This window comes from Aspergillus melleus, assembly GCF_016097325.1.
Source record: "Aspergillus melleus strain CBS 546.65 chromosome Unknown contig7, whole genome shotgun sequence".
NCBI lineage: Eukaryota > Fungi > Ascomycota > Eurotiomycetes > Eurotiales > Aspergillaceae > Aspergillus > Aspergillus melleus.
Genome location: NW_025763376.1, coordinates 68,055 through 93,763, shown reverse-complemented (window position 1 = coordinate 93,763; position 25,709 = coordinate 68,055). Strand labels below are relative to the sequence as shown.

General features: G+C 55.1%; 8 protein-coding genes across 8 annotated transcripts; 3 read left to right on the top strand and 5 right to left on the bottom strand.

Moving 5' to 3' along the window:
• The first annotated feature begins 713 nt into the window (after window positions 1-713).
• On the top strand, window positions 714-1,798 carry LDX57_011001 (GNAT family N-acetyltransferase). The gene has a single exon (XM_046092747.1). It carries the CDS (start codon window positions 845-847, stop codon window positions 1,355-1,357), a length of 513 nt encoding a protein of 170 aa, XP_045948725.1. The 5' UTR covers window positions 714-844; the 3' UTR covers window positions 1,358-1,798.
• A 2,797-nt stretch (window positions 1,799-4,595) lies between these two features.
• On the top strand, window positions 4,596-5,168 carry LDX57_011000 (uncharacterized protein; the record flags this gene model as incomplete). The annotated part of the gene is made up of 1 exon (XM_046092746.1): window positions 4,596-5,168. One exon carries the CDS (start codon window positions 4,596-4,598, stop codon window positions 5,166-5,168), a length of 573 nt encoding a protein of 190 aa, XP_045948724.1.
• A 559-nt stretch (window positions 5,169-5,727) lies between these two features.
• On the bottom strand, window positions 5,728-9,607 carry LDX57_010999 (DUF3433 domain-containing protein; the record flags this gene model as incomplete). The annotated part of the gene is made up of 3 exons (XM_046092745.1): window positions 5,728-7,568; window positions 7,627-9,492; window positions 9,556-9,607. 3 exons carry the CDS (start codon window positions 9,605-9,607, stop codon window positions 5,728-5,730), a joined length of 3,759 nt encoding a protein of 1,252 aa, XP_045948723.1.
• Window positions 9,608-11,267: 1,660 nt separating this feature from the next.
• Window positions 11,268-13,256, top strand: LDX57_010998 (uncharacterized protein; the record flags this gene model as incomplete). The annotated part of the gene is made up of 1 exon (XM_046092744.1): window positions 11,268-13,256. One exon carries the CDS (start codon window positions 11,268-11,270, stop codon window positions 13,254-13,256), a length of 1,989 nt encoding a protein of 662 aa, XP_045948722.1.
• A 95-nt stretch (window positions 13,257-13,351) lies between these two features.
• On the bottom strand, window positions 13,352-15,689 carry HGT1_3 (sugar porter family MFS transporter). Its single transcript, XM_046092743.1, has 5 exons — window positions 15,361-15,689; window positions 15,145-15,309; window positions 14,998-15,033; window positions 14,560-14,945; window positions 13,352-14,482 (listed from the first exon to the last, which is right to left on the bottom strand). The coding sequence occupies exons 1-5, from the start codon at window positions 15,660-15,662 to the stop codon at window positions 13,713-13,715; spliced, it is 1,659 nt and encodes a 552-aa protein (XP_045948721.1). The 5' UTR covers window positions 15,663-15,689; the 3' UTR covers window positions 13,352-13,712.
• Window positions 15,690-17,361: 1,672 nt separating this feature from the next.
• On the bottom strand, window positions 17,362-20,129 carry LDX57_010996 (putative hydrolase). The gene is made up of 8 exons (XM_046092742.1): window positions 19,720-20,129; window positions 19,447-19,663; window positions 19,200-19,384; window positions 18,739-19,142; window positions 18,474-18,689; window positions 18,279-18,419; window positions 18,098-18,228; window positions 17,362-18,037 (listed from the first exon to the last, which is right to left on the bottom strand). Exons 1-8 carry the CDS (start codon window positions 20,021-20,023, stop codon window positions 17,740-17,742), a joined length of 1,896 nt encoding a protein of 631 aa, XP_045948720.1. The 5' UTR covers window positions 20,024-20,129; the 3' UTR covers window positions 17,362-17,739.
• Window positions 20,130-21,480: 1,351 nt separating this feature from the next.
• LDX57_010995 (lysozyme) lies at window positions 21,481-22,740 on the bottom strand. The gene is made up of 2 exons (XM_046092741.1): window positions 22,442-22,740; window positions 21,481-22,393 (listed from the first exon to the last, which is right to left on the bottom strand). Exons 1-2 carry the CDS (start codon window positions 22,616-22,618, stop codon window positions 21,854-21,856), a joined length of 717 nt encoding a protein of 238 aa, XP_045948719.1. The 5' UTR covers window positions 22,619-22,740; the 3' UTR covers window positions 21,481-21,853.
• A 434-nt stretch (window positions 22,741-23,174) lies between these two features.
• LDX57_010994 (alpha-glucosidase) lies at window positions 23,175-25,342 on the bottom strand (the record flags this gene model as incomplete). Its single annotated transcript, XM_046092740.1, has 3 exons — window positions 23,175-24,748; window positions 24,801-25,221; window positions 25,271-25,342. The coding sequence occupies 3 exons, from the start codon at window positions 25,340-25,342 to the stop codon at window positions 23,490-23,492; spliced, it is 1,752 nt and encodes a 583-aa protein (XP_045948718.1). The 3' UTR covers window positions 23,175-23,489.
• Window positions 25,343-25,709: the final 367 nt, after the last annotated feature.

Genomic DNA, 25,709 nt, shown 5'->3' with positions numbered 1-25,709 from the left:
TCAGCCCAGCAATTATTGTTCCGACCGGTGGTCAGAGGTGGTGGAAGGTAAGACAATGCGACGACCGACAATAATGGATCGGCCAGGAAAAGTCTGCAATGAGGGCTGCGCGGTCCACGTGCGGCCGAGTCCACGGCCCGTCCTCAACTACCGCATCGGGTTTAGCGTCGTCGCTGCCCGGGGGCGCCACTTACTCGTTCGGGTGGTCCGTGATCACGTGCCGCGTCCTACGTCGCATGTGCCTGGAGTGCCTGGGTGCCTGAGCCCAAGTTGCCTGACTGAGATTGCCTGAGGTTGCCTTTCGCCCGGCAGCAGTTCGTCCTCCTCCGTGTACACAGCAGTTCCTACTACTCCATAGCAACTACGGACTACTTCCACGATGGACGAACGGAGTACGGACTCATCCCCCCTGGTTCTCCGTCCAAACCCTCGGAAAAGAGTTCTCGGTTCCCCTGATACGCCTCATCTGCCACTTCCCTACGGAGTAATACACTTCCATCTCGCACCTCTCAACTAAGCATGTCTGCCGAATCTGACCGGCCGGATGTGCGTTGCGTTTAATCGAATCCCCAGTCCGTCGCCATAACGTGATTACTGATTCGTGGGGTTGCTCGACGCTAGGAATCCTAACCTGCGCCGCCGACGTCTCTCTCCCCCAATCACAGCATCCGTGCGCGCCATAAAAATGGATCGTCCCCTCCGTTCCAGTTGCCTCTCTGACTCCTACCGGGCGTTGGTCGAGGATCTCTTCCCTCTCTCGTCGCACCTCACAGCTGCCAGTAACCCCCTCCCCTCTTTTTAGACAGGATATCTCCAGATTTCCAGCATCCAGCATTCCAGAAGTATGTCACTTCCCGCCGGTTACGCCCTCCACGTGGGTGTCCCCTCCGTGTCCACCTACCTGCACCTGCGTCAAACCGCCGGCCTGTCCGTACGAACGCCGGAGCAAGCGATCGCCGCTCTGCAAGGGAGCTGGACGGCCTGCTACGTCGTCCGGACGGATACTACTACTACTAGTACTACGACCTCGGATGCCCCGTCGTCATCCGCATCCACATCCACCGCTCCGAAGCCACCCGACCCCGAGATCGTCGCTATGGGCCGCGTGCTTGGCGATGGCGGCTGGTACTTCGTCGTCGCCGATATGGCTGTCCATCCGCACCACCAACGGCGCGGGCTCGGGGATGTCATGCTGAAGCATCTCCTGCAGGAGATCGCGGCCAGGGCACCCCCGCAGCCGTACGTCTGTCTGTCGGCCGACGCGGCGGGACGCAGGTTATATACGCGGAACGGGTTCGTGGAGACGGCGCCGCAGTCGGTGGGCATGGTCTGGCGGCCGGAGTTGATGCTTGTCTGACAGTCTAGGAGAGTGGGAGTGGACGAGAGCGCGGGAGAAAGAGGGGTCAGCCTCAACTCTATTGAGCATTGACTATTGCCTGATCCGTATGCAGGTCGTTTCATACGTCGCTGTTCATGCTCAAGGTTTTCTTGACTCCACCGAACCGATTTACTGTTGACATGAGATCCTGCCTGTCAGAGCCATGTTCTTCAGCTGTGCAGATCCAGTGCTAGCACGGAGAGTTCGACGCTCGACGGGTCACACAGTCACACTAGACGTCGGGCGATGCATTCGAATCATTCGAGATCCGTAGATGACGATCCTCTATAGACTTTCTGTGTTCTAGACCGTATTCTGTAAATATGAGCGAGTAGGATGTACATATTGCTACCGATCTAGAACTTTAGCGAAGCCTTTTCCTTAGTCATATAGAATTATTTCTCAATTGCCTTGAATCATACTCTCTCTTGAGCTCCGGTAGAAACCTATTTCCGGTTTGTCTATATGTGTTGGGGTTGAACCGTTGTCGTGGACAGTAAAGAGGGCATTTGCATGCAAAATATATTCTTACATATAGCGGGTCATTATAACTACAAAGTGACAACCCAGCACCAGCATTAGCCGAAAGTAAAAACATATATAGTTAATGCTTATAGTAGCTACCTACCCAGATACTGAGTTGTCAAGAAAGAAAATATGGTAGGTGAACGCAAGACCACATGTAGTGTTGAGCCGGAGGTGCGATTTACGGTGTAGAAGTAAACATGGAGAAATTGCGGGGGGAGACGGGGTGCAGATTGCGCAGTCGGTCTGACCGGGTGGACGGACCACCCGCACCGCCTGCCTCTTCCGGCAGCCGCTTGGAGGGTCGCACTAGCCCTGGCACCAGCCTCCTTCCGGACGCTAGGGTTAGGGCAAGACCGGGCAGCTGCTTCCGGCGACGCGGAAGAACAATCATCCCCGGGAATTGCCGGACGCGGACATCCCGAGAAGGAGGTCTTCCGAGTCGATGCTTTCATCTGAATCATAGTAACATCCCTGGAGGATTAGATTGGACTTGCGGATACTACTTGCGATCTTGCTGGGAGGCAGATTGAGTAGCGATCTAAGGCTACCACGGTATGGTGCATTCCGTGCCAGACCAATCACCCAGGGTTGTGTTGTCTCATACCTCTGGTGGGCAGTGTCTCTCTCTCTGCTCGGTTCCTACTGACGACTCCGTAGTTCCTCGCTCTCTTGAGTAACTCAAACCATTCTCACATTCAGATGAGTCCCACCGCAAGACACTCTCGAATGCGGCACATCCGATAGGCAGGAACAGGGGTTCCTACTGTCTTGGCCGTGGCCTTGGTTGTAGTCGTACGGAGCACTTAGTCCATTCTAGCCGACGGGTAGGAAATGGTGGTTATTGACCGCCACCAAACTCAGCTCTTTGATGGATTATATTAAGGGCTGATCTCCCGTCTTGGTTCATCTTATCCTGCCAGGCAGACAGGCAGACAGGTAGCGAACGTTGTAGGCAGCAAGACACCGTGCCGACCGGGATAACTACACCGTATGATTCAGTAGTACGGTGGTCGGTAACCCTCCGCCAGGTCCAATTTCCAGGGAGAATGAAATTAAGCTGAGAACATCCACGGTGCAAACAGCGAATTCGATCACCGGTCAGACGGATCACACTGCATCTGATTCTGAGCCCGGCCAGACTCTGTCGGCGCCAAGTGGGCCGCCGCAGTCGATGTGTCTCATGCATGGGGAGCCTTGCCACTCTTCCTTTAGTCTTCACTTTCAGTCTGAGTCGTGTTACCGGCAACAGGTCGAGGGGCCAAAGAAACGACGGAGAGAGGGTTGGTTGGCAGGTTGGTACTCGTCGTGCTGTTGGAAAGGTTACTTGAGTTTAATCAACTTTAAGTCGTTTCTGACTCCGTTGACTTGCCCGGGAACTGCGACTAGTTCTACAGGGTCCTGATTAAGATTATTATCTCTGCGATCAAAGCCCACCGGTCTTATCCGGGCCCTAGGCTGAACTGAGTCAATCATCAAAGAACGGTGGAATGACAGCCACACAAACACACCGGTTCTCCCTCATCTCCCTCATCTCATTAAACCGCCAAATCCACGGTGGATTCCCACTGACTGAAAGAAATTTCCCTTCCTTTCTTTCCGACCCTCTGTGGCGCTCCAACTTCTGGCCTCTGGACAAACCAACACTCGCCCAGCCCTGACATGATGAGATGTCCGGCCCTTTAATTCTACGAGCCAAACGCCACGAGCGCCACCGGATTGAGGGCGCTTATGCGGTCCCACGGAGAATTCGGTCCCTCTTCCAACCAGCTTCAAGCCTGCTTCCTTCAGAGGTGACCCCAGACCCGGCATTCCCACTCACCTGAAACGCGCATCGCTTTTGTAGTTTGCGCCCTGGGCAGATTTGCTGTGGCACGAAAGGGTCTTCCCATGCGATTGGCTTCCTGTCTTTGACTCGTTTGCCCACGCTCGATTTGCCAAGGGTGACGGATCGTAAATCACGCCCCCAAATGGGTCGGAATGCTCCTGGGCGGACCCTTTTTCGGCCTCGTCTAGGCGCTGGACTGAAAGCAGGGTCAGATCCAGATCCAGATTAGAGAGAGATGTAAGCTGTATATATAGAGGGGGAGGGCCCGGTGGCATCGCCAGAGGTTGGAATACCTAGAGTCACACCCTCCTTCGTTGTTTCATTGCATTCTTTCTGTGTTGCAGGCAGACAGTCCCTCCTTTATTTGCTATTCCGTCTTTCCTTTTATATCTGCTGCGCAGGTTCCACTCCTTTTTTGATTACCTTGACTTTGAATTCTTGTCGATTTTTCGAATTTGTTCCTTGCTGATTGTATCATGCATTTTCAACTCTCTCACCTGCTGGCCCTGGCGCCCCTCGTGGCCAGCCACACCACCTTCACCAACCTGTACGTTGACGGCGTCAACCAGGGTGACGGTGTCTGCGTGCGTATGAACCCGGACGCGGAGAAGTGCACCTATCCCATCGAGCCGGCCAGCAGCAAGGACATTGCCTGCGGTATGCCCCCTGTTTAATAGCATCTTGTAGACGCTCTAGAATGACTCTCATCTAACCCGTCTAGGTGTCCACGGTGAAAAGGGCGTCAAACGCATCTGTCCCGCCGAGGCGACCTCGCTGCTGACCTTTGAATTCCGCGAGTGGACCGACGGCTCGAAGCCCGGCTCGGCCATCGACCCCAGCCACAAGGGCCCCTGCGCCGTGTACATGAAGCACGTCGACGATGCCAGCGCCGATAACAACGCTGCCGGCGACGGCTGGTTCAAGATCTGGGAGATGGGCTACGACGAGTCCGCCGGCAAGTGGTGTACCGAGAAGCTAAACGACAACAAGGGCCTGCTGTCCGCGCATATCCCCGAGGGTCTCAAGGGCGGTTACTACCTCGTGCGTCCCGAGCTGTTGGCCCTGCACGCCACCCAGGACGATCCCGCCGATCCCCAGTTCTACACCGGCTGTGCCCAGGTGTTTGTCAAGGGCAGCGACAACGGCGTCGTGCCCGAGGGTGTCCACATCGGCGAGGGCACCTACGACCTGAGCAACCCCGCGCTGACCTTCAACATCTACGAGTCACCCATGAAGCTGCCCTACCCGCGCGTGGGCCCCAAGGTGTGGGAGGGTGCCGGCAGCAAGGCTCGTCGCGAGCAGAGCACGAAGTTGGTGCAGGACAAAGGCCTCAAGCCTGAGGGATGTATTCTGGAGCGCGACGACTGGTGCGGCTACGAGGTGCCCGCCTATGACAACGAGGATGGCTGTTGGGAGGTAAGATCCTTCTCTCTTTGACTCTTTGACCGGTGCATGGTGAACGCTGGACTAACGGATTGAAACAGTCTTCGTCCAAGTGCTGGGACCAGTGCGCGGTCTGCTGGGAAACCACCCTGCCGACGGGCGGTGCGTCGTGCCAAATCTGGGAGGACAAGTGCAACGCCCTGGACGACGCTTGCAACGGCGGTGACTTCCACGGACCTCCCAACAAGGGCAAGGATCTGACGCCCGAGCCCAAGAAGCCCCTCGGATCGCTGGAACCCTTCGCCCTGGGAAGCTCGAAGCGATCGGAGCGGAGCCGACGTTCGCGTTTCTGAGCGGACAGGACCGGTGGTGATCGGGGATGGAGAAGTCCAGAGGGTGCAGGGGGTGTAAGTAGTGTGTCATGTCGTATAGTGTGTGTAGTAGTGAATGGAGGATCCTCCTGGATGTCCCGTTAATTCACAAAATCCAAAAAAGTCCATTCACACCGAATCCCGATTCCCAAATATCTCCCATGGTTCTATGTACAATACAAGCCCAAAGTCCCTTGTCCCAAAATGCGTTTTCTATAATACATGTGTCATATCTCGTCAGGTCATGAAAGGCGTCGTCCCGTCTCGTCCAACTCGTCCAACTCACGCAGTTCCACGGGCCCCGTTTTCCCAGCATCGGGGGGCTCCTGCTCGGCCGGTGGCTTCTCGGGACTGGGTTCCTCGTCCACGGCGTAACGCCAGCGCCCGTCCGCACCCAGGAACATCCGGAAGCCGTATCGCTTGTCCAACCCGTTGAGATACTCCCGGCGCCGCCGACTGGACCAGCCGTTGGTGCCACGCAAATCGTCGCGCATGCGGCTGTTGGCCACCCACGGGATCACTGCCCCGATCGAGCGCGGAATGCGCGGCCCCTGGAACCGGCCCCGGCGCGTGCCAAACACCACCAGCACGACCAGCGTGTCCAGCGCGATGATCAGCAGCGCGATCGCCAAGGACGGCACCGACGGCACCATCGCCCAGGTGTTATAGATCAGCGTGGCATTGTCCGCCACGGGCGGATTGGCCAGCGGCTGGAGGTAGTTCCGGCGCCAGAGCGAGAAGTACGTGCTGTAGACCCACTGGTAGACCGTCTGCGACATGAACATCAGATCGTCGGCCACCAGGGGCGTCAACGCCGACTCCCGCTGTTTGTACAACCGTGCCACCAGAAAACCGGCCCAATCGTATGACGAGACAAACCCCTCGTGCGCGTCCGGATCCTCACCGACAAAACTCTGCGGGATGGCCGCAAACACCTTGTTGAACTGCCCCAGACTGACGGTGGCGTTGTCGAACATGGATCCATCCGTGATGGCGCTGTCGTTGACCGGATCATGGTCTTGGATGTGACCCTTCTGATCGAAGGTCAGATCGAACTGTTTCATGCGCATGCGCGGCTCACACTGCAGCGCGATCGTATTCGAGTCAGTCGGGGGCGCGTGCGCCGTGTAATTCCATCGTCCGACGATCACCGTCGTCGTCAACTGGCACTCGTCCCGGTCGCGATCGTCTTCGGGCACCGGGGAGAGGAAGTGGATGGCGAGTGCCACATCCTTGGTGTTCTTGGTGAGCGGGTCCATGGCGGCCACGCATTGGCGGCTGGCATTGTGGAACGGCTGATACTGCCAGGCCCGGGACCCCGTCGCCGGGTCGGTCACCAGGTCGTTGGCCACGGAGAGCTGTCGGCATTCCAGCTCCGCGCCGACGCCCAGGGTCCTCGCCCCATACATGGCGTCGGGGTCGGGGTTGTTGACCTTGAGAGGAACGAACGAGTAATTGGCGACCGTCCACGGCAGCATCGGCACGCCGCTCGTGATACTGGTCTGGATCAGATCGTACTCAGTGAAGTCGGCAGCAAAGTCGGTCTGACGGAAGACGGACTGGCTGTAGTTGGTGAGCAGGTTGTTGGTGGGTAGGTAGGACGTGGTCAGTTGCTGTTCGAAGAGCCCGCCTGCCACTACCGTGAGGATCGTGTTGGCGGCGCAGGCCAGGGAAACGAGACCCAACAGAAGATTGCGGTCTCGGATGGTTTTGACAAGCACGGCCCACGGATTCTGCGCGGCGTAGTTCATCGAAAGGGACGACTTGGCCGAGGCCTTGCCGCGCTGCAAGTGCACCCACGGCTCCAGGATACTGATGTTCCGGTGAATGGAGTTGCAGAGCGCACCGACCGCCGACGCCACCACGGACGGCAGGAAGGACAGTACGACCTGGAAGAAACTGGAGTCCGATTGAGTTAGGTGCTGGAGGCTGCCCTCGTGGGCCAGCGACGCGATAATGAGGGACATGACGGTAATGACGGCGGCGAGGAGGAGAAATTCGACGATGAAGATGGGGATGACAAGGAAATGTGGTCGAGGGTCGAAGCGAGTCCGGATTTGATCACCAAAGCTGACGGGGGAGCCTGTTAGACGTTAGTATAGGAAGGGAATAAGAGAGGGTAGAGGACGGGAAGGACGTACCATCCGTCGTCACAAGGTCTACCCTTCGTCCCATGGGCCCGTGGTGCCAGTAGAGTCGGTAATTGCGCAGGTGCATGCGCAGCTGTCGGGTCGAGAATTGGTGAAAGTCGGACGCGGGGTCGCCGAGGATGTTGGTCGGGCTGAAGATGTCGGTCACCATGCTGCACATGGCGCCGATCGAACCCGGATCGCCCTGCATGATATTGTCGCGGGTGCGGTAGAAGTAGACCATGGTCAGCGTCATGAGGACGCCCAGGGCCAGGATGATTTCGGAGCCCATCGCGGCAAAGTCGACCACGGCGATGGCCACCTGCCGTGTCAGTCGCAGGGCCGGCACCACGACGGGAGGCACGTCGGGGTTAAACAGACGGCTCATCGTCGTCAGAAACGTCTGTCGCGCCCCCCTCAGCACTTTGTCTTTGAACTCATCCTGGCCCATCACGGTAGACGTGTCGAGGACGAGGACGGGGTCAAAATCCCCCATATCCTGGCTCACGACGGGGAGTTCGGTGATCGTTCGGTCGCCCATGGTCCGGTTGTACTGCATGAAGATCATGTCGCTCGTGTAGGGTGCGCGCTGGGCCAAGAGTCCTTGGAACTCATCCAAGTTGAACTCGGTGCGGTTCAACGAGCGGACGGTCCCGTTGTAGACCTCGATGCCGGTGATGGAGCTGTTGGCGTGCATGGACACGGCGGCCTTGGCTTGACGGTAATCCACGGAGCAGGCGAACATGGTCGCGGAGGAGGTATACTGCGCACCCAGGTGAGCGATGGCGTCGGCATCGCCCTCGGTGGCATTGACGGAGATCAGCACGCCGTATAGGTCGAACGGATTGCAGCCGCGGGCCGTGAAGGCTCTTCGTTCGTCCTCCGCGACCAGGGACCGGTTTGCCTGGACGGGCTCCCAGTAGCGGATCTGCAGGAAGTCAGTGGATGGAAAAAAGATGCTGTCGTAGCTGAAGTCCAAGGTGCAATCGCGCGGGGCGGCATCCATGTGTTCCAGTTGGACGCCGGTCACGTTCCATTGGACCCGCGGGAATTCGGGATCCGTTTGGTTGATAGCGACCGTCAGGCTGTCGTTGGTCAAGATGTCGTGGCAGACGGACTCCACCCAGTACACGGTCTGGTTGACCGTCCAGACGGTCGTCTCGCGGCGATCCTCGCGGGGGATCTCCACCGGGGCCACGGCGTAATGGGACGATCGACCCCTCCGCACGCCGCCGGTATCGTCGTCGCCCACGTCAGTCGCGGCGTCGAAGCCGATATCTTCCTGACTCGAGATCCAGCGGGCCTGGGTGTTCAGATCGACGAGTGTGGGCCACGTTTTCATGTCCTGGTCGGTGATGACGGTGACCTCGCGCAACTCCAGCAGGGTACTCTGTAGGGCCGGCAGGATCATGCGGACGAGCAGACTGAGACAGGAGACCAGCAGGACGACCCAATGGCCGCGTTTGGCCGAGGTAAGGGGCGTGATGACGGTCTGGCCGAAATTGTAGTTGATGAACAGCACGGAGGCGGGGGCGCCTTCGGGCCGGGAGAGCTGGAAGTAGGGCTCAAGGCGGAGGACGTCGAAATCGATAAAGGACCACATGATCACCAGGACCAAGGCGATGATGATGGGGACGTAGTTATAGGCGAAGGACTGGACGCTGGAGACGTCGTCGGTCGCCTGCATCAAGACGAGGCCTCCGTACTGGTCGGTGTATCGACGGAGGGTCTCGATGGTGACGAACATGAGGAGCATGACGGCGGCCACGATCGAGAGGTAGACGGGGCGCAGGGCGAACGGACGCCATCCTTCCTGGGTCGACCCATTCTGCGACGGAGGCAGATGGGAAGCGTTGGACCGGTTCGAGGGGAGACGTTCTATCCGGGCGGACAAATTGAGTCAGCGAGGGCTCCGGCGGGGGGAAGAGAGGGCATGCTTACCGATGACGGGCCGCCAGAGGTCGCGCAGTTTCTTCCACGGATTTCTGGACATGCTTTCGGGGCGAGCCCCGGGGACGAATGGCGGTGATAGCGAGCCAAGCACGGCGGCATCACCCACGGCGGCAACAATCGGGACGGCGGGCGAGGATGACGCCAGGGAGCATGGTCATGGACCGGCGGCAAGGATTAGAAGGGAGGAACAAAACGGGCATGACGGACGAAAGCCATGGGAGAGGGAGAGGGAGAAGAAGAAGAACAAGAAGAGGGGAAGGAAGAGAAAGTAAAAAGAAAAGAGAACAGCAGGATGGAACAGACGCGCGCAAGGACCAGCCGCGAAGCCACCGAAAAGGCGAAATTGAGTTGACAGACAAGAGAGAAAGAGAGAATCAAGGCAGAGAGAGAGAGAGAGAGGAAAAGGTGACGACGCACGACACTCCGATCGACCGTGCGATTTCCCGGTCGGGCTGCCCTTCCCCCTTTTGGGCTGCCTCTGCCACTTCCTCATTGGCAGCCACCGGCACCGCCGCAGGGAGGGACAGCCAATAACTGTCCGGGACCTCGCCCCACCGCGGTTTCTGTCTCGATCATTGGCTGCCGGTTAGCGCACCATGCCGTTTGAGGGACGCCGCGGGATCCTAATTGGGTTAGCGTCGTGTCGCACCCTTCTGGGCTGGGTGGCCCGATCCAGTTAGCGGCCAGCGTCCGCGGAATGGGCGGAGTGCCTTTCTGGTCTGCCTTCCGTTCCATGGCTTGCCTCCCTCAGGGACGGGTGGAGTGAACCCTCTTTTTCAGGGGAAACAAGAAATAAATAGTAAATTCATAATTAGAAGTGGATAAAAAACCACACCCATCAAAGGAAACAGAAGAAGTCTTCCACCGCCAAACAGTAGCACAGTCACACTACTCCGTCGCCCTGCTTTAGTGCGCTCCCACGTGAGGGTCCCCGTTGACCCTGATCTACGGCCGTCGGTGGATCTATATTTGGAGATCGGTAGACTCATATGTAGTAAATAGCGTGAACTAGGTGTGGTAGGTGTAGCCGTTCTCTCCCTTTATGAATGCCAATCCGAATCTATATTCACGGATATATTGAAAATCACCTGACCCCCGCGCTCATCTCATGAACCATCCGGCCTAACGGTCGCACGGATCTTTAAGGGTTCGATCTAGACACCTGCAAGTGCTGCTCTAGTGCTGACTTTCAGCTGCTGCGGTCACCTCTTTGGAGGGGTCCTGTCCTGCCGAGGTGCCTACCGGGTGAAAGACCAAATGCTAGTCATATACTTTACCACATAGTATTACCGAGAGCGTAGAACGCCAGTGCCTACGCATAGAAATCACCTAAACCAGCTAGCTTCGAGTACGAGGGAGACCATGGGGAGGACGATGCTCCTCGTAACTAGCTCACCTAAGCTTACCAGGCTGCAAGCACTTCCAGCTGAACACGATCTGTCCCGGATCTAACCTGGTAGATATCGGGGAAAGACCACGGAAATCACCCGATTCTAAATGCGACCACACGAGCGGCGGAGGGACCAAAGAAAACCCTGGCCCTTGCTGGTTGCACGCCAAGGCGACGTGTTGAATGAAGAGATGGCTCTGTGTCACAGGCGAGCAGGGCGCCCCGACATGATGTCCTTTCCCCTCATCTCCTCCACCTCGGATGTTCCCATAATAACCGCGCCTGTTTTCGACTGATTCCTGCATCAACGATGAACAGCGACACCGCCCAGCCGAAGGCTCTGGGCCGCCTCCTCGAGGCAGTCGAAGCCAGGTATCCGGATCACGTGGCGGTACAGTCTCCAAGTCAAAGGGATCATCTGGAACTCGGTGCCGAAAGCCCCTCGATCAGCCCGCAGCCCGTGAGCTGGACCTTCACAGACCTTCGACGTGGCAGTACCCTACTTGCTTCACGATTGCGAGGCGACGGACTCCGACCCGGCAGCTGTATCGCAGCTTTCCTATACAACCAGGCTGAATGGGCGCTCCTGTTCTGGACCAGCGTGCGCATGGGTTGCCGGTTTGTGCCGCTGAACTCGAGGGTCCTCGGGCAGCCCGCCATTGTTTCCCATCTCCTGCGAAGCATCGACGCCGCTGCCATCTTCGTGGCGACCTCGGAAATGGCCCGACAAGTCGACGAGACGCTGGCCAAAGAAGGAAAGCAGCTGCCGGTCTCCGCGTACCTGGTCTCGTCGCTTGCGGAGGATGAACGGCTACCAGCTAGCTGGAGAACCTTGGAAAGCATCATGGTAGGGGCTGAGATAGCGGAGTCGGAGGCGATTATTGAGAAAACTGACCTAGCGCCGAGCGATACCATCTTGATTCTAGCCACGAGCGGAACCACAGCATTGCCGAAGCTATGCCCTCACACGTCCACCACTCTGCGTGCCGCCGCACAGGTCTGCCAGCCTTTGCAAATCGACGCCGAATCCTCGCTGTGCCAGCAGCTTCCTAACTTCCATATTTTTGGCATCTTCCTGAATCTGGCATTTTGGCTGGCCGCGGGCAGATTGATCGTCCCCAGTCGTGCCTTCGATCCCCAGGCCACTTTGAAAACAATGGCAACTAATCGAAAGGTTTACCTTCCTTGCGTTCCGTCGATGTTACAAGCATTGAGATTGCAGTTCTCGACGGCTGGAGAGAGGCGACGTTTTGGACCGTACGCGATAATCACTGGGGGCGCTGTCATAACGGCGGAGACTTTGGCGACCGCCAAGATGTTGCAGCCGCAGATGATATTTGTGGGGTACGGGGCAACCGAAGCCGTAGTGACTCCGCTTCACCGGCTTGATGAAGTGTGTGTGAATAAGACCGGCTATGGCCTGCCGGTCGCCAAGGTAGACTCGAAAGAAGCCGATTTGCGCGTATGTGAGCCGGGATCGCGAACAACCCTGCCCCGCGGGAAAATCGGAGAAATACACCAAGGAGGACTAGGAGTGATCGTGGGATACCTTGGTATCTGCGAAGACAAGAATCTGGACTTTTATGAGAAGAGTGGAAAGAGGTGGAAGGCGATGGGGGATCAAGGATTCATTGATAGCGACGGCCATGTCCACGTTTTAGGGAGGTGTGATGATATCATTATCCGCGGAGGAGAGAACATCTCACCTGCTGCAATCGAAGAGTGCCTCTTGGCGATCCCAGAAATCGACGATGCCGCCGTGGTGGGAATTCCGGACCCCGTGGCCGGCGAAGTGCCCGTTGCCATCGTCCGACGGAAAGTGCCAGACATCGTCCCGGTGAAAAGGCTTCAGGCTGTTGTAGCGAATCGACTCGGCCGTGCTTTCTCTCCCACTATGGTTCTGGACGTGCGATCCGACCTGAGCCAGGAGGGCTTTCCAACGACGGCGACTGGGAAGGTTCAGAGGAAACTGCTGAAGCAACTGGTGTTGGATCATGCCCGACATTTAGCGACCCTCAAGAAGGCGCGCCTCTCAAGCGACTTGACGAAGGAGATCACGGGCTCTTGGGCGGCAGTGACCGGGTTGGCGGAAGAAGACATCGACCCCGAAGCTCCGATCATGACCTTTGCGGATAGTATCATGCTGATGCAGTTCCTGAATGAGGCACAGGCTCGAGGGTGGAGAATCACGCGGGAGGACATGGCACAGTTGCATACGATTCGAGCGCAGATCGAATTTATAGTCGACCAGCGATTAGGCAAGGAAGGTGGTAGCGTCTTGAGTGTTTTGAGTCGATGAGAGGAAGAGAGAAAGAGAGAGATGAAGGAAGCACGGAAAGTAGTGTAGTTGGTTAGTGAACAAGGATGCGCTGCCTGAGTCAGCGGCACAATGCATAAAGCAGGTGACTATTCTGCCCGTTGAATAAGGGCGGTGGACGTTTGGCTGTTTGGCTCTTTTGCTCGCCTGCACACTTTCAAAGACAACTCGATGAACTGCAATCAATGTGACCTCTTATTGACTTGGCGAAACCAACCGGAGATCATTCATCTTTACTACGTGCGCAGTGTCGAAGTGACACCTATGAACTTCTTGAATTTCAAAATGAGCTGCGGAACGACTATCTCTGATCATCGGGTCGATGCTCGCCTCCACCGTCTTCCAGTCTCTCTCCGTCAGAAAGACAAGTACAAATTACTTTCTCCAATTTACCAGATGCTAGATGCCCGCGAATGGAGCTTCTACAACTCTTGCAATCTATGGCAGAGCCTTGTCGTTGTGTGCCACCTGCTCGGTCGTTCTGGCCGTCGCGGGCGGCGAAGTTTCCACGTGCGGCTGTCCCTTCGCATCCATCTCGCCCCTTTCTAGCTGCTGGACGCGGTGCGTAGTGATGCGAGTCTTCCATGCCGGCGTACCGATATAGCGGATGCCGTTGGGATCTTCAAACATCGCCTCCGTCTCTTCCAGCGTCTTGCCTGCCGTCTCCGGGAACAAGAAAAACACGTGAATAAACATGGCGGTGTTGAATACCCCGAAGATGATGTATGTCTGCCACCGGATGTTGGCAAAGGCTGGCGGCGTGAACAACCCTAGCGCCGTGTTGAACGCCCAGTTGCCCGACGTCGCCAGCGCCACGCCCTTGCCTCGCAGACGCAGAGGGAACAGCTCGGGAGGATACACCCACGATGCTGGGCCCCAGGTTGGGGCATACGAGGCGACGAAAAGATAGGTGCATGCGATGAGACCCTTCGCGGCACCGCCGGACAGACGCATGGACTGTTGGGCAACGCCGTCGATGCCGCCCTCCACCACCTCGCCGTGGGCGGCCATGATACCCCCGTTGGCGTACATGAACGTCGCCATAAAGACAGCGCCGGCGAGCAGCGTCGGACGTCGGCCCCATTTGTCTATCCAGATCAGCGCCGGCAGTGTCATAAACACGTTGATGATGTATTGAATCGAGGAGGCGAGAAGATTCGCGTCACCGGAGTAACCGGCCATCGCAAACACGTAGGTGATGTAGTACACTTTTGGCCTTTGTCAGCATTGTAAGGAAGTGAAATGGACGAGAACTGCTGCAGTTAAGAGCGCTAAAAGCACGTACTCATGACATTCATTCCGGTCAGCTGAGACCAGATCTGCGTGAACAGGCCGATGAAGGTGCGGTTGATCATATCCGGCTTGAAGAGATCAAAGTACGTGACGTTCTTGAAACGACTTTCCAGCTCGCACATCCTTCGAATATCCTCCAACTCGAGCGCGATAAACGGATGGTTCATATCGCCCTTGGCATGCACCAGAGCCAACACGCGATGGCATTCTTCCCAGCGGTCTTTGCGCGCCAGCCATCGAGGCGACTCTGGCAGGACCATCATACCGCAGAACAGGAAGATGGCTGGGACCATCTGGAGCGCCCAAGGAACCCGCCAAGCGGCAGGATTGTACCCCCAGGAGTTGCGCTCGCCGATATAGGAGCAGCCGTAGGAGATGCTGCACCGTTCTGTCAGTATATTTAAACATCATTCGGATAGATGGGACTTACTAGAACATAATAAGGATGCCCCACGTGATCGCCCACCTGTGACGTTAATGACAGGAGGTCAGTGGTTAGAAATGTGATTCTCTTTGCAAAGGAACTGCATGAGATCGGAGGAAAGGAGGCAGGAGGATTGCTACACGTTAGACTTACTGCTGGATACCTACGAGTCGCCCTCGCTTGGAAGGCGGTGCCATTTCACTGATGTACACAGGAACCTGGGCAGACTCAATACCGACCGCAAAGCCGTTAATCACGCGGGCTGCGACCAACATGCCGATGTTCTGCGACGCGGACATGATGGCTGAACCGATGATCCTGCGTCTGTCAGTATGAAGGCAAGCTTAGGTGGGAATGATGCATTCTTACCAGATGATACAACCGACCATGATGGAGGACTTGCGACCAATGCGATCGGACAAGAAACCGGAGACGAGAGCACCGAGCCAAGAGCCCGCGGCCATGGCGGCTGTGATACCTCCCTGGACGAGAGACTCGGGGCCGGAACAGTTCTCACTGTCGTTGAAGGGCGGCCCCTCGGGACCCTGGTTGAAGTAGCATTTGTATGAGTTCTCGTTTAACTGAGCTGACATTGACGAGATATCGAAACCGAAGAGGGCGCCGCCGACCACGGCGACGCCGGCGATCACGTAGATGTTGCCAATAAGCATGGCTTGGCCAGGGTGACTGGGACAGCCAAAGAAAAAAAAAAGAGAAAAGAAAAAGGAAAGCGAACAGAGCACGGAGGACAGGAGACACGAGGCGGGGAAACGCTGGGAGATCCGGTTATATACGTGTTGATTGATCTGGGCAAGACCATGCGACAGACAGCCTTCCCCTCGTCTCGGACCATCAGCTCACATCGTGACTCGAGGAAATCACCTCCTCTCCTGATGCGTTGCATAGAAACACAGATGGATCCCCATCCTGGGCATTCCTTCTCGGGTTGATGTCGCCGCGAACCTATCGACGCCTCCCACCTCATGGCGACCGCCACCGGTGCTTGACTCACGCCAGGAAGTTTGTTGTCACATTGGACGAGCCATGCTGCCATGATTCCACCAATCTGGGGACGGACGAGGGCTCGATCGAGAGACTGATTCGATGGAGACCCCGCATGGACCTCCCCAGGCTGCACTCCGGACTCTTTGGCCATTCCTGCGGGGATTTAGGGCTCGGCGTCGTTGATCCTTCCCCGACGCGGTTATGCCGCGGTGAAGTTGCATCGCGTGGTTTTGGGCGTTGCATTTGAGCTGATTAATTCGGGGAAACGAAACCATGGTCAATGGGCTGACGGAGAGTTGGACGTATCTGAAATAGCTTCCGATCGTTCCAGCATACTCGCTTCTTCCCTGGGCTTGGGTAAGTGGCGTCAGCCACTCGCGTTAGTAGATTGTTCAGAGCGTCGCCGGTCTTCTTGGGGGGCCGTTAGAGCATTGGCGACTAGAACAAATTGATAGGAAGGGGAAATTAGTCTTCACAAACAGGGAACTACGTTTAATGATGGCGTTGTCTGAGAAAAAACGTGCACTCGTTGGTTTTTAATCATCAGAGAATCGTGAAATCCGACTTGTTATTCGAACAACCATCACCACGTGTCTATCGGACGAACCCTACATCGCTCCATGGGACCTGCTGATCTTACTAGCATTCTACCCTCCTCGCCGAGTAGCTTGGGAAACGCACTCGCAGGTCCAACTCGTGGCCAAGATAGCCTCTCCATGAAGAGTATGTGAAACATTCGCGGCTGCTCTCGCTGTAAGGGTCTATATGACGTGAGATCCATCAGTCTGCCCTCTCTGCGATCCCAATTCCATGTCCATCTATCGAAGCCTTGGCAGTTCCATGTAAATTATCCGATTACCAAAGTGCTCGGGCTCAGATCGTCACCCACGATATATCAATTGAAAAGTCTCGCCGAAGGTTGCTATCGTTTTCTCTTTCGATGGGAATTTTCACATCTACGATGCCTAGAATGCCATTCGTCACTCAGAGTGGCACATTGCTTGTTGACGCCTTAAAACCTTTCCCAAGCCTGCAACGTTCAAGGCCCTAAGGACTGCGGTCCGAATGCAATGCCGGAGAGGCATTTGATTATCGTCCTTTAGGAATATCGCGGCTGAATATAAACAATAAGCACCCCCTGTCTTGGATTTGCGCTCATCGTCCGAGACTCTGTGTCAAGGCCCATCCCATCATCGCCACTTTAGTCAGGTTTAAGGACGACGACAGACTACACGATGAAATACCGAAAACGGTATACTCAGGAACCCGAGGTCGCATAGGCATCGTTATTATGCTGGTTCCCGTTCTCTCGTACCTTACCTCGTATCCTTGGAGCGTCTTAAGGGGAGTATCTTTGTGGAAGGGAATACCTTGAAAAGAAACGGTTTCTCTCCCGCACACAGGGACTTTCTTTGTACTACTTGTGAAGCATATTTCAACCATTGCCGTGACCTCGAGAATGAGCGAATGACGATAATTGGGAACTAGCTTCTCTAGACTAAATGCGGAAACGCCGTGGCGTGGATAGCTCGAATGGTAAGGAAATCGTGGTCTGAGTGGAAAGCCATGGCGCTCGTGTTTCGGTTAATGAGCCTATTTAGACATTCCTAAATTCGAAAACCGCTAACGGCTTCCTGATAATTGTAGGTCAAAATGTGACCATGAACTAGTATGTGCTCATGTTCCATGTGCCGGATTCCGACATAAGAATAGTAACCACTTCACACCGCAAAAATACCCCGTTTATCCAATCATGGACGCGTTTATCCGTTTCTCGGCTGCATCATAAAGCCCCTGAATATCGTCCTTCCACTGCTCCTCGTCTACCCGCTTGATCCGACGGTCGTAGGTCATCAATCCGTTGACTTCGCCCTCGACGTCGGTGGTCTGCGTCCATACACCTCCGCTGCAGTCAAACCGGCGCACCTGATCCTGCAGCTCGGACAGCAAGATGTGACTGCGGTAGTTCCATGCATCGATAGTCTCGTCAATCTCGTACGTCTCATTAATGGCGTTGATGGCTTTTTGGTCGTTCCAAAGGCTGTAGGGGATGGTTAGTCATTGTAGTTATCGGGGAGTAGAAAAGACACTCGGAACTCACTTCTCAATCGAGACGTTATGACCGATACCACCAAATTCTCCTTGGATAGCGATGCGACTGGGATCGTACGGTGGAGACTGCAGGGAGTAGAAGGGAGTTCCACATTGAGGATTGGCATAATGATGGTTGTCCTGTATCGGTGAGCGATCATACTATGACTTGGAGCAGATCGGATACTCACGCTGAAATCGCCAGCACCGTGATCAATCCAACCGGAGGTAGCAATGACGAGACGACTGGGATCCAACTGCTTGACACGTTCGGTAAGGGCAAACTCTGGGTATCCCTCGATGAGCTGGCCCCAGCCCTCGTTGTAAATGACCTACTACATGTTAGGCCTGCTCGGATGTAGGGAAAGACGACTAAACAAACTTACCCAAGTGACAATGCTGGGATGACTCTTGAACTGATTGACCATCAGCTCCAACTGCCGGGAGAACTCCTGCTGAGCCGCCCCTTGCGGAAGGATGGTGATGCTGTTGCAGGCGGCGTCGGTGGTTGACTGCAGGGGACGAGGAGAGGGCATGTCCTGAATCACCAGAATACCAATCTCGTCACACGCGCGATAGAAGAGGTCGGATTCGATTTTGATCTGCCTCTCGTCAGTCTCATGGCTATTCTACGTCTCCTGGTAAACTCACGTGCTTCCGCAGCATGTTGAATCCCAGATCTTTCAGCACTTCTAGATCGTACACCATTGCCTCGCGACTGGGAGGGGTGTAGATTCCGTCCGGCCAGTACCCTTGGTCGAGGGTGCCAAATATGAAGGTGAATTCGCCGTTTAGCAGGGGCCGCCAGACGCCGTTGACCTTGCCCTTGGAGATGGTGCGAAAGCCCGTGTAGCTGGTGATCTCGTCGGCGCCCATCTGCACGGTGACATTATATAGCGTTGGTGAATCTGGACTCCACAGGTCGACATCGCCCACCTCGAATTGGAACGGTTTGTCGGAGGTACCGTCATGGAAGGTCAGCTCGTCGTCGCCCTCGTGCACGGCGACCTTGACGGCGGTGGCTTTACCGGTGGCGCTGTGCACGGTGACGTTAACTGGTCGCACCATCAGCATGTATGCAGGTAGGCATTTCCCTTATGTAGTCGACTCACCTTGACCGTCCATATTCGCGTCCAGGTCTAACCGGACGATATGGTTCGCCGGTGCCGGCTCAATCCAGACACTTTGCCAGATACCGCTGCAGGGTGTATAGAAGATGTGCGAGGGATTCAGGGTCTGCTTGCCCATGGGGATAACATGCCCTTGCTGGTCGGTGGGGTCGTGCACAAAAACCAAGCTGCGATGGTTAGCAAATGTCCTTCGTCTCCAGGAAGGGTCAGCTTGTAGATTTTGACTTACAGTTCATTTTCTTCGTCGAAGTTTACGTGAGCGGTGATATCGACCGAGAAATGAAAGTATCCACCTCGGTGGAAACCTGCCTGTTTGCCGTTGACGAAAACAGTGGCTTCGTAGTCAACGGCGCCAAAATGCAGCAGTACATGCTCGTCACTCCAAGATTCGGGCACCGTGAACTTTCGAGTGAACCAGGAGTAAAAGGTATTCTTGCCTTGAATGCCTGTGCGAAAATTAGTCAGCTCACCGGCGACGGCGTAGAAACCAAGTATAACTGACCAGACAGTGCACTCTCCAGACAGGAAGGGATCAGAACCTCGTTGGAGAGAGCCTGTCCAAAAGGGGGATTGTCCACTGCATCCACACTGTCCGCCCTGCGATACTGCCACAAGCCGTTCAGATTCTGCCATTCAGGTCGCTGCAACTGCGGGCGCGGATACTCCGGCCAGGGCTCGGTGCCAACATCCTCCGTCCAGGGGGTATCGAGGGGAGGAGTCTTAAGCTCATAGGGCGCGGTGGCATTCTGAGCCGACACACCAAGGGCCAGCCAGAAAGAAAAGAAGTGAGGAGCAGACCAACGCATCGTGTGGGTAGATGCAGTCAGCTGGTTGCTAGTTTGAACTACCGAGCTTCTGTAGCGTGCGTGCACTACCTCACACACAGATACACACAAACGGATGAAGAAGCAATGGAAAGAGATCAATAGGAACATCGGGCAGCATGCGGCCATGCGCTCTATTTATCTACTAGGCTCATCGCGAGCGCCGCGGCACGCAGGGCAAACAGCGTCTGATTGTAAGCCCACCACGGTGAATGGGATAAATCCCCGCACAGTACCATTCACTGCCCTGGCACTTGGCATGGTCTTGCAGCCAGTCTTGGGACGGAAAACCCCGCAGCACACGGCAACGAAGGGGAAGACTGAAGGGACTGTTGGGCTTATCTTGGCGGAGCTAGTTGGTGGAGTGATCCGCATCCCTTGATCTCCGGATCTTGGGTGGATCAGGGAGAGAGAGCACTATTGTGTAGTAGTGGAGAATGAAGTCATCTAGAGGTCACTAATGATAGACTCAGCTAGAGCAATATTCCTGGTGGTGAAGCAGTGAATGAAGGAATGAAAGTACAGAAAGACCTGAAGACATTTAGGGTTGCTTTCCCAAAGGGGCAGCTGCTCATGTGCCGGCTGACTCATGCGACCGTGCCTGGATGCCTGAGTGCCTTATCCCCCTTTCTCCTACAGAAGATCAGCCACATCTCAGGAGTGTCCTTTTTCTTTGTTGACCGAAATCGATGATGTGATGTTCACTCTATCACTTCCTCCAGCTGATATCACTGGTTTTTGTGGTTCACGTCGTTTCGATCCCACCTGTCATTTGGATTCAGACTTTGATTAATCTCCCAGAACCCCTCTCTACACTTTGGTACTCGATGTACATCGCAGCCTGATCGGGTGATGTTAAACCAGAGCCTAAAACCTAAAGTATACTAATCGCCAACCAAATCAGCAGCCAAAACTGGCCCTGTTTGCTGTGAGATAAACGGTGCCCCAGCCCCAGCGCCAATCCCAACCCTGGGCGATCAGTCAAGCCCAACGGCAGAGGCATTTCAAGTCGAAGGTCTGGGAGAGCTCGGCTGACCGCTCCTTTTCTGGGCACAAAGAACAGGTCATGGCCAGGCTTCAGGGATTGGAAATGAGATCTGCGCAAGTGACAGGTCATCCATGGCACCCTGGCTGGATCCCTGCAGGGAATGCGCGAAATCTCCGCATCGGACGATCTTGGCGCAGTGTGACCTTTTTGAGTCCAGGATGGGTTGGAAATGGATCTGAATGGTCGGCTCTGTACGTACAAATAGCCCTGGAGAGAGGGAAAATTTGTGTGTTAGTCGAGTTGATTGATTCTATCTACGTCTTGCTGGGAAAGACCCCAAGACAGAATCCCCTTGCAGCAGGATATCGATGACATGACATGATTCGGTATGACCAAAAATAACAATCTACGTACGAATATTCTCTTTGTTCCTGCAGGATGCGAGGAACCACGGGTCGCATGTCCGGTATGTGCAGCAATCGGGAGGAAGGATTATCGGCTCAGGGGCTACTGACCGTCTGTGATTGTGCGACTAAAGTCACAGGAAGCAATATCGATTTGGTTCCACCAATTATTGCTGCGACTAGCAGTGCAACAGCGAAGATCAGATATTGTCCCACCGTCCCCTGTCCCTTGCATCGCTGTACCTCCGAGATACCCACCCTTTTCTTTTTCTTTGAATTAAATCCGGAGGAATTCGCATTAGATATGATCCATTGATCTTCATTGCTGGCGAAATTACATCTTAACCATTACATAGCCTCGTCTCCATCGAGTTCAAACGATCCAGAATACCATACCTACATCGGACCCCAAGAACCTTCCTAATCCGCCCGCGCAATCTTCAACAACTGCTCCTCCGACCCGTTGAAAATATCCGAGTCACCGCCGTACTTATAACTGTCGGAGTTCTGCCAGATGGTGTAGGTGGGCCAGTCGCCGGGGATGTTCGACGGCGCCGAGCTGCTATACGCCGCGAGAACCAGCGGAGTCTTGTCACCGAAGCCAGCCGCGTTGCCGGTGCATTGCGTCCACCAGTCCAAGTTGGTATACAGCAAAGGATACACGCCGACTTCGTCGCGGTATGTATCGACGAATTCCTTCACCCAGGCAACCATGGCCGAGTGGGTGAGGCCGTAACAGGTCGCGCCGTACGGGTTGTATTCGATGTCGAGCATACCGGGCAGGGTGATGCCGTCCTTTGTCCAGCCGCCACCGTTGGAAATAAAATATTTCACTTGCTCGGAAGCGGAAGACTTGTTGGGCAGAGCGAAGTGGTAGCCGCCGCGGAGGAGTTTGGCCTCGGTGGCGCCTTGATAGTGCGAGCTGAAAAGGGGGTCTTTGAAGCCAGTGCCTTCGCTGGCCTGAGGAGACTGTTAGACGGCTCATAGTAAACGCGACAATTGTCCAACCTTTATGTAGACGAAACGAGCGCCGTCTTTGTATGCGGCCGCGAAGTCGACCGAACTTTGGTGGTTTGAGATGTCAAAACCCTGCACGGTGTCGGCACGAGTGACCAGCTTAGGACTGGGACTGGCTTGAGCCAGGCCGGATAGTGTCGCGGCGACGGCAAGAGAACTATATTTCATGATGGTGAATAGCGAGAGTGAATATGTTTGGTATAGTGGACAGAAAGTATGCTTCCGGGGGAGGACGAGGCTCTATATATGGTTTCGCAGAAGATGCTGCCCGCTCATTCAGGAGAATAACCGTCAATCCGACCATGCATTACGTCAATCCACACTCTGCGTTTGAGACCGAGATTAATGTGAGTCGGAACGAGGCACCACCCTGGATACGACGCTTGTGGTTCAATCAGAAGCGGTTCGACATAAGCTGCGCAGGGTACAGAATCATGACGGACCCTCAATCCTCGGCTGAATCCGACCTTTTTGCCCACCTATTCGTGTCGCAAGAGACCATTGGTGCAAAGTAAAGATGATCAATGCCACAAGGCGTAAGGATCGCCCCGTTCCTGAACTTTCCAAGATCATCTGGAAGGTCGGCCAATCTCGCAGCGCTGCCAAGTCGGTAAACACGAGGTGTCGAAATTGGAGAGAATGCAACGAGACTGATCCATGAAACTTCCAAAGTTCCAAAAATTCTGTATCAGAAAATTATATGGGTTTGTACCTTTTTTAATCACTACACGGCATGAAGTACGCGCAAAGTCGGATACCTACCTGCCTACTTTCAAGGTGCAAATTCCGATGGTAGAGAGCCGAAATGCAGACGGCCCCTGGCGGCGAAATTACGAAGGGACTCCTTAATCTATTACTTATCGATAAAAATAGCCCGTGGGGGCAGATCTGCTTTCTGCACAAAGTATGTTACATCGCTAAAATTGATGAGCCCTCGTGTTTGCTGTGCAGAGGCTAGTTTGAAATTGGTAGCATTCTGCGAGACACGACAATTACCATATCATTGAGTCATACGTAGCCATTTTCTTGCTCTGCCCACCTAGGAGCTGATATAAATCCTGCCTTCATACGGCTGGAGGAACTCCGACGAGATGCCTGACATTGCCGTGCCCCTGCCTGCATAGTTACTCACCAACAACCTCATTCCCGTTATTGATGGCTCCAATGGTTGCTTTGAGTCGGTGAAGTTCAACGTGACCAGAGCTTTCTTCTCGTCCATCGACTTGACAAAGCAGAATGTCTGCTGATTGTCGAAGTCAACCATCCCGAATGATCCATGAATGAAGAGCTCCCTATACTCCTTGCGAAGTTGCAGCACTTTCTTCCAGAATGAAAGCACACTGTCGGGGTCGTCCTCCTGGCGCTGGACATTGATCTCCGGATAAAGATCGTGTGCTCGCATCCACGGATCCCCCGTCGTGAACCCTGCATGGGGTGAAGCATCCCACTGCATAGGCAGACGCGCATGATCGCGGGCAAGAATGCGCAATCCTTCCATGATCTGACTTTGGCGCGTGGGATTCCCCTGGGCCTCTTGATAATATCCTCCCCCCTCGATGTCCTTGTATTCTTCCACAGACCAGTTGCGAGGTGCGTTGATCATACCGATCTCTTGGCCCTGATAGAGAAAGAGCGTGCCGGTCATGGCGATTATCATAATCGCTAGCATCGTGGCGGAGCGAGCACGATATTCCGGCGCATCGTTGCCAAACCGCGAGACGGACCGCCCATTGTCGTGATTCTCGCAAAAGACTGTCGTCCAGCCATCGGTGCCTACGATAAAAGATTGCCACTTGGACACGATGGCTTTCATTTGGGTCAACTTCCAGGGGTGAAAGATGTACTTGTCTTCCAGGCTACCGCCCATGCCGATGTGCCCTATATCCAGATGGAAGACCATACTGAGCTCCTTTGCAGAGGCCTTGACATAGTCCAGGACGTCGCGGGGATTCGGCGTGTTGGCCAGCTCGCCGATCGTCACCACGTCGCCGTAGGGCTGCAGCACGTCGTCGTGCATCTCGCGGATGAACTCGTGGATGCGAGGTCCGTTGCACCACACCTGCACGGCAGGCTGGATGTCGCTATTGGGATCGGTGATGGGTGCGTCGGGGAAACCGGTGTGCTTGCTGTACTTGTTGACCGTGTCCACACGGAAACCGTCGATGCCCTTGTCCAGCCAGAAGCGGATGGCGCTGTCGTAGATGGCTTTCCGAGTGGCTTCGTTGTCCCAATTCAGGTCTGGCTGCTCCTTTGCATATAAATGCAGATAATATTCTTGCGTGTGCTCGTCCCAGGTCCCTAAGGCGTGTCAGTATTATCCGTTTCAATTTGTGGAAGTTGGGTCACGAACATGTACTCCCTGCAAAGTATCCGCGATAGTTCGAGGGAGGCTGGCGATTGCCATTTGCATCATACCTTGGCGGTCGCCAGAAATACCAGTCGCGTTTCTCGTTGTCCTTGCTGCTGCGACTCTCTTGGAACCACCGGTGTTGATCGCTGGTGTGGTTGATGACGAGATCCAGCAGGAGTTTCATGCCGCGCTCATGGCAGGCTTGGACCAGTTTCTCCACGTCCTCAACGGTACCGTAGGCAGGAAGCACCTTCTCGTAGTCGGAAACGTCGTAGCCCATGTCGTGCATAGGCGAGTCGTACATGGGAGACAGCCAGACGACGTCGACTCCTAGTGAGTGAAGATAGGGGAGCTTCTCGATGACCCCGGGGATGTCACCCCAGCCATCACCATTCGAGTCTTTGAATGAGGCCGGATAGACCTGAGTTTATTAGATAAGATTCAATTGAGAGTCAATCGATTGGTCTTACTTGATACACTGTGGCTTCTTTCCACCAATTGTTCTGCCCACTTGGGACAGCGGACTCTGTGTAGGACCCCATTCCGGTGGAACTGGAATGTTTCTAACGGAATTGACAGAATTGACAGAATTGACAGAATTGACAGAATTGACAGAATTGACAGAATTGACAGAATTGACAGAATTGACAGAATTGACAGAATTGACAGAATTGACAGAATTGACGGAGTTGACAGAATGGAGAAAGCTCGTTCATACACTCTGGTCCGTTTTAAACGTACGGAATGCTGGGGAATGCCGATCCCCCGCCAGACTCCGGACAGGCGCCGTCTTGCTTCCGTCTTGCCTCCGACTCGACACCGACTTGAGGCCGTTCACAAGCCAATTGGATTGACGCATCCCCAGATTATCCCCTCGTCTGCTTTTTGCGGGGGAAGAGATTTTCGTCG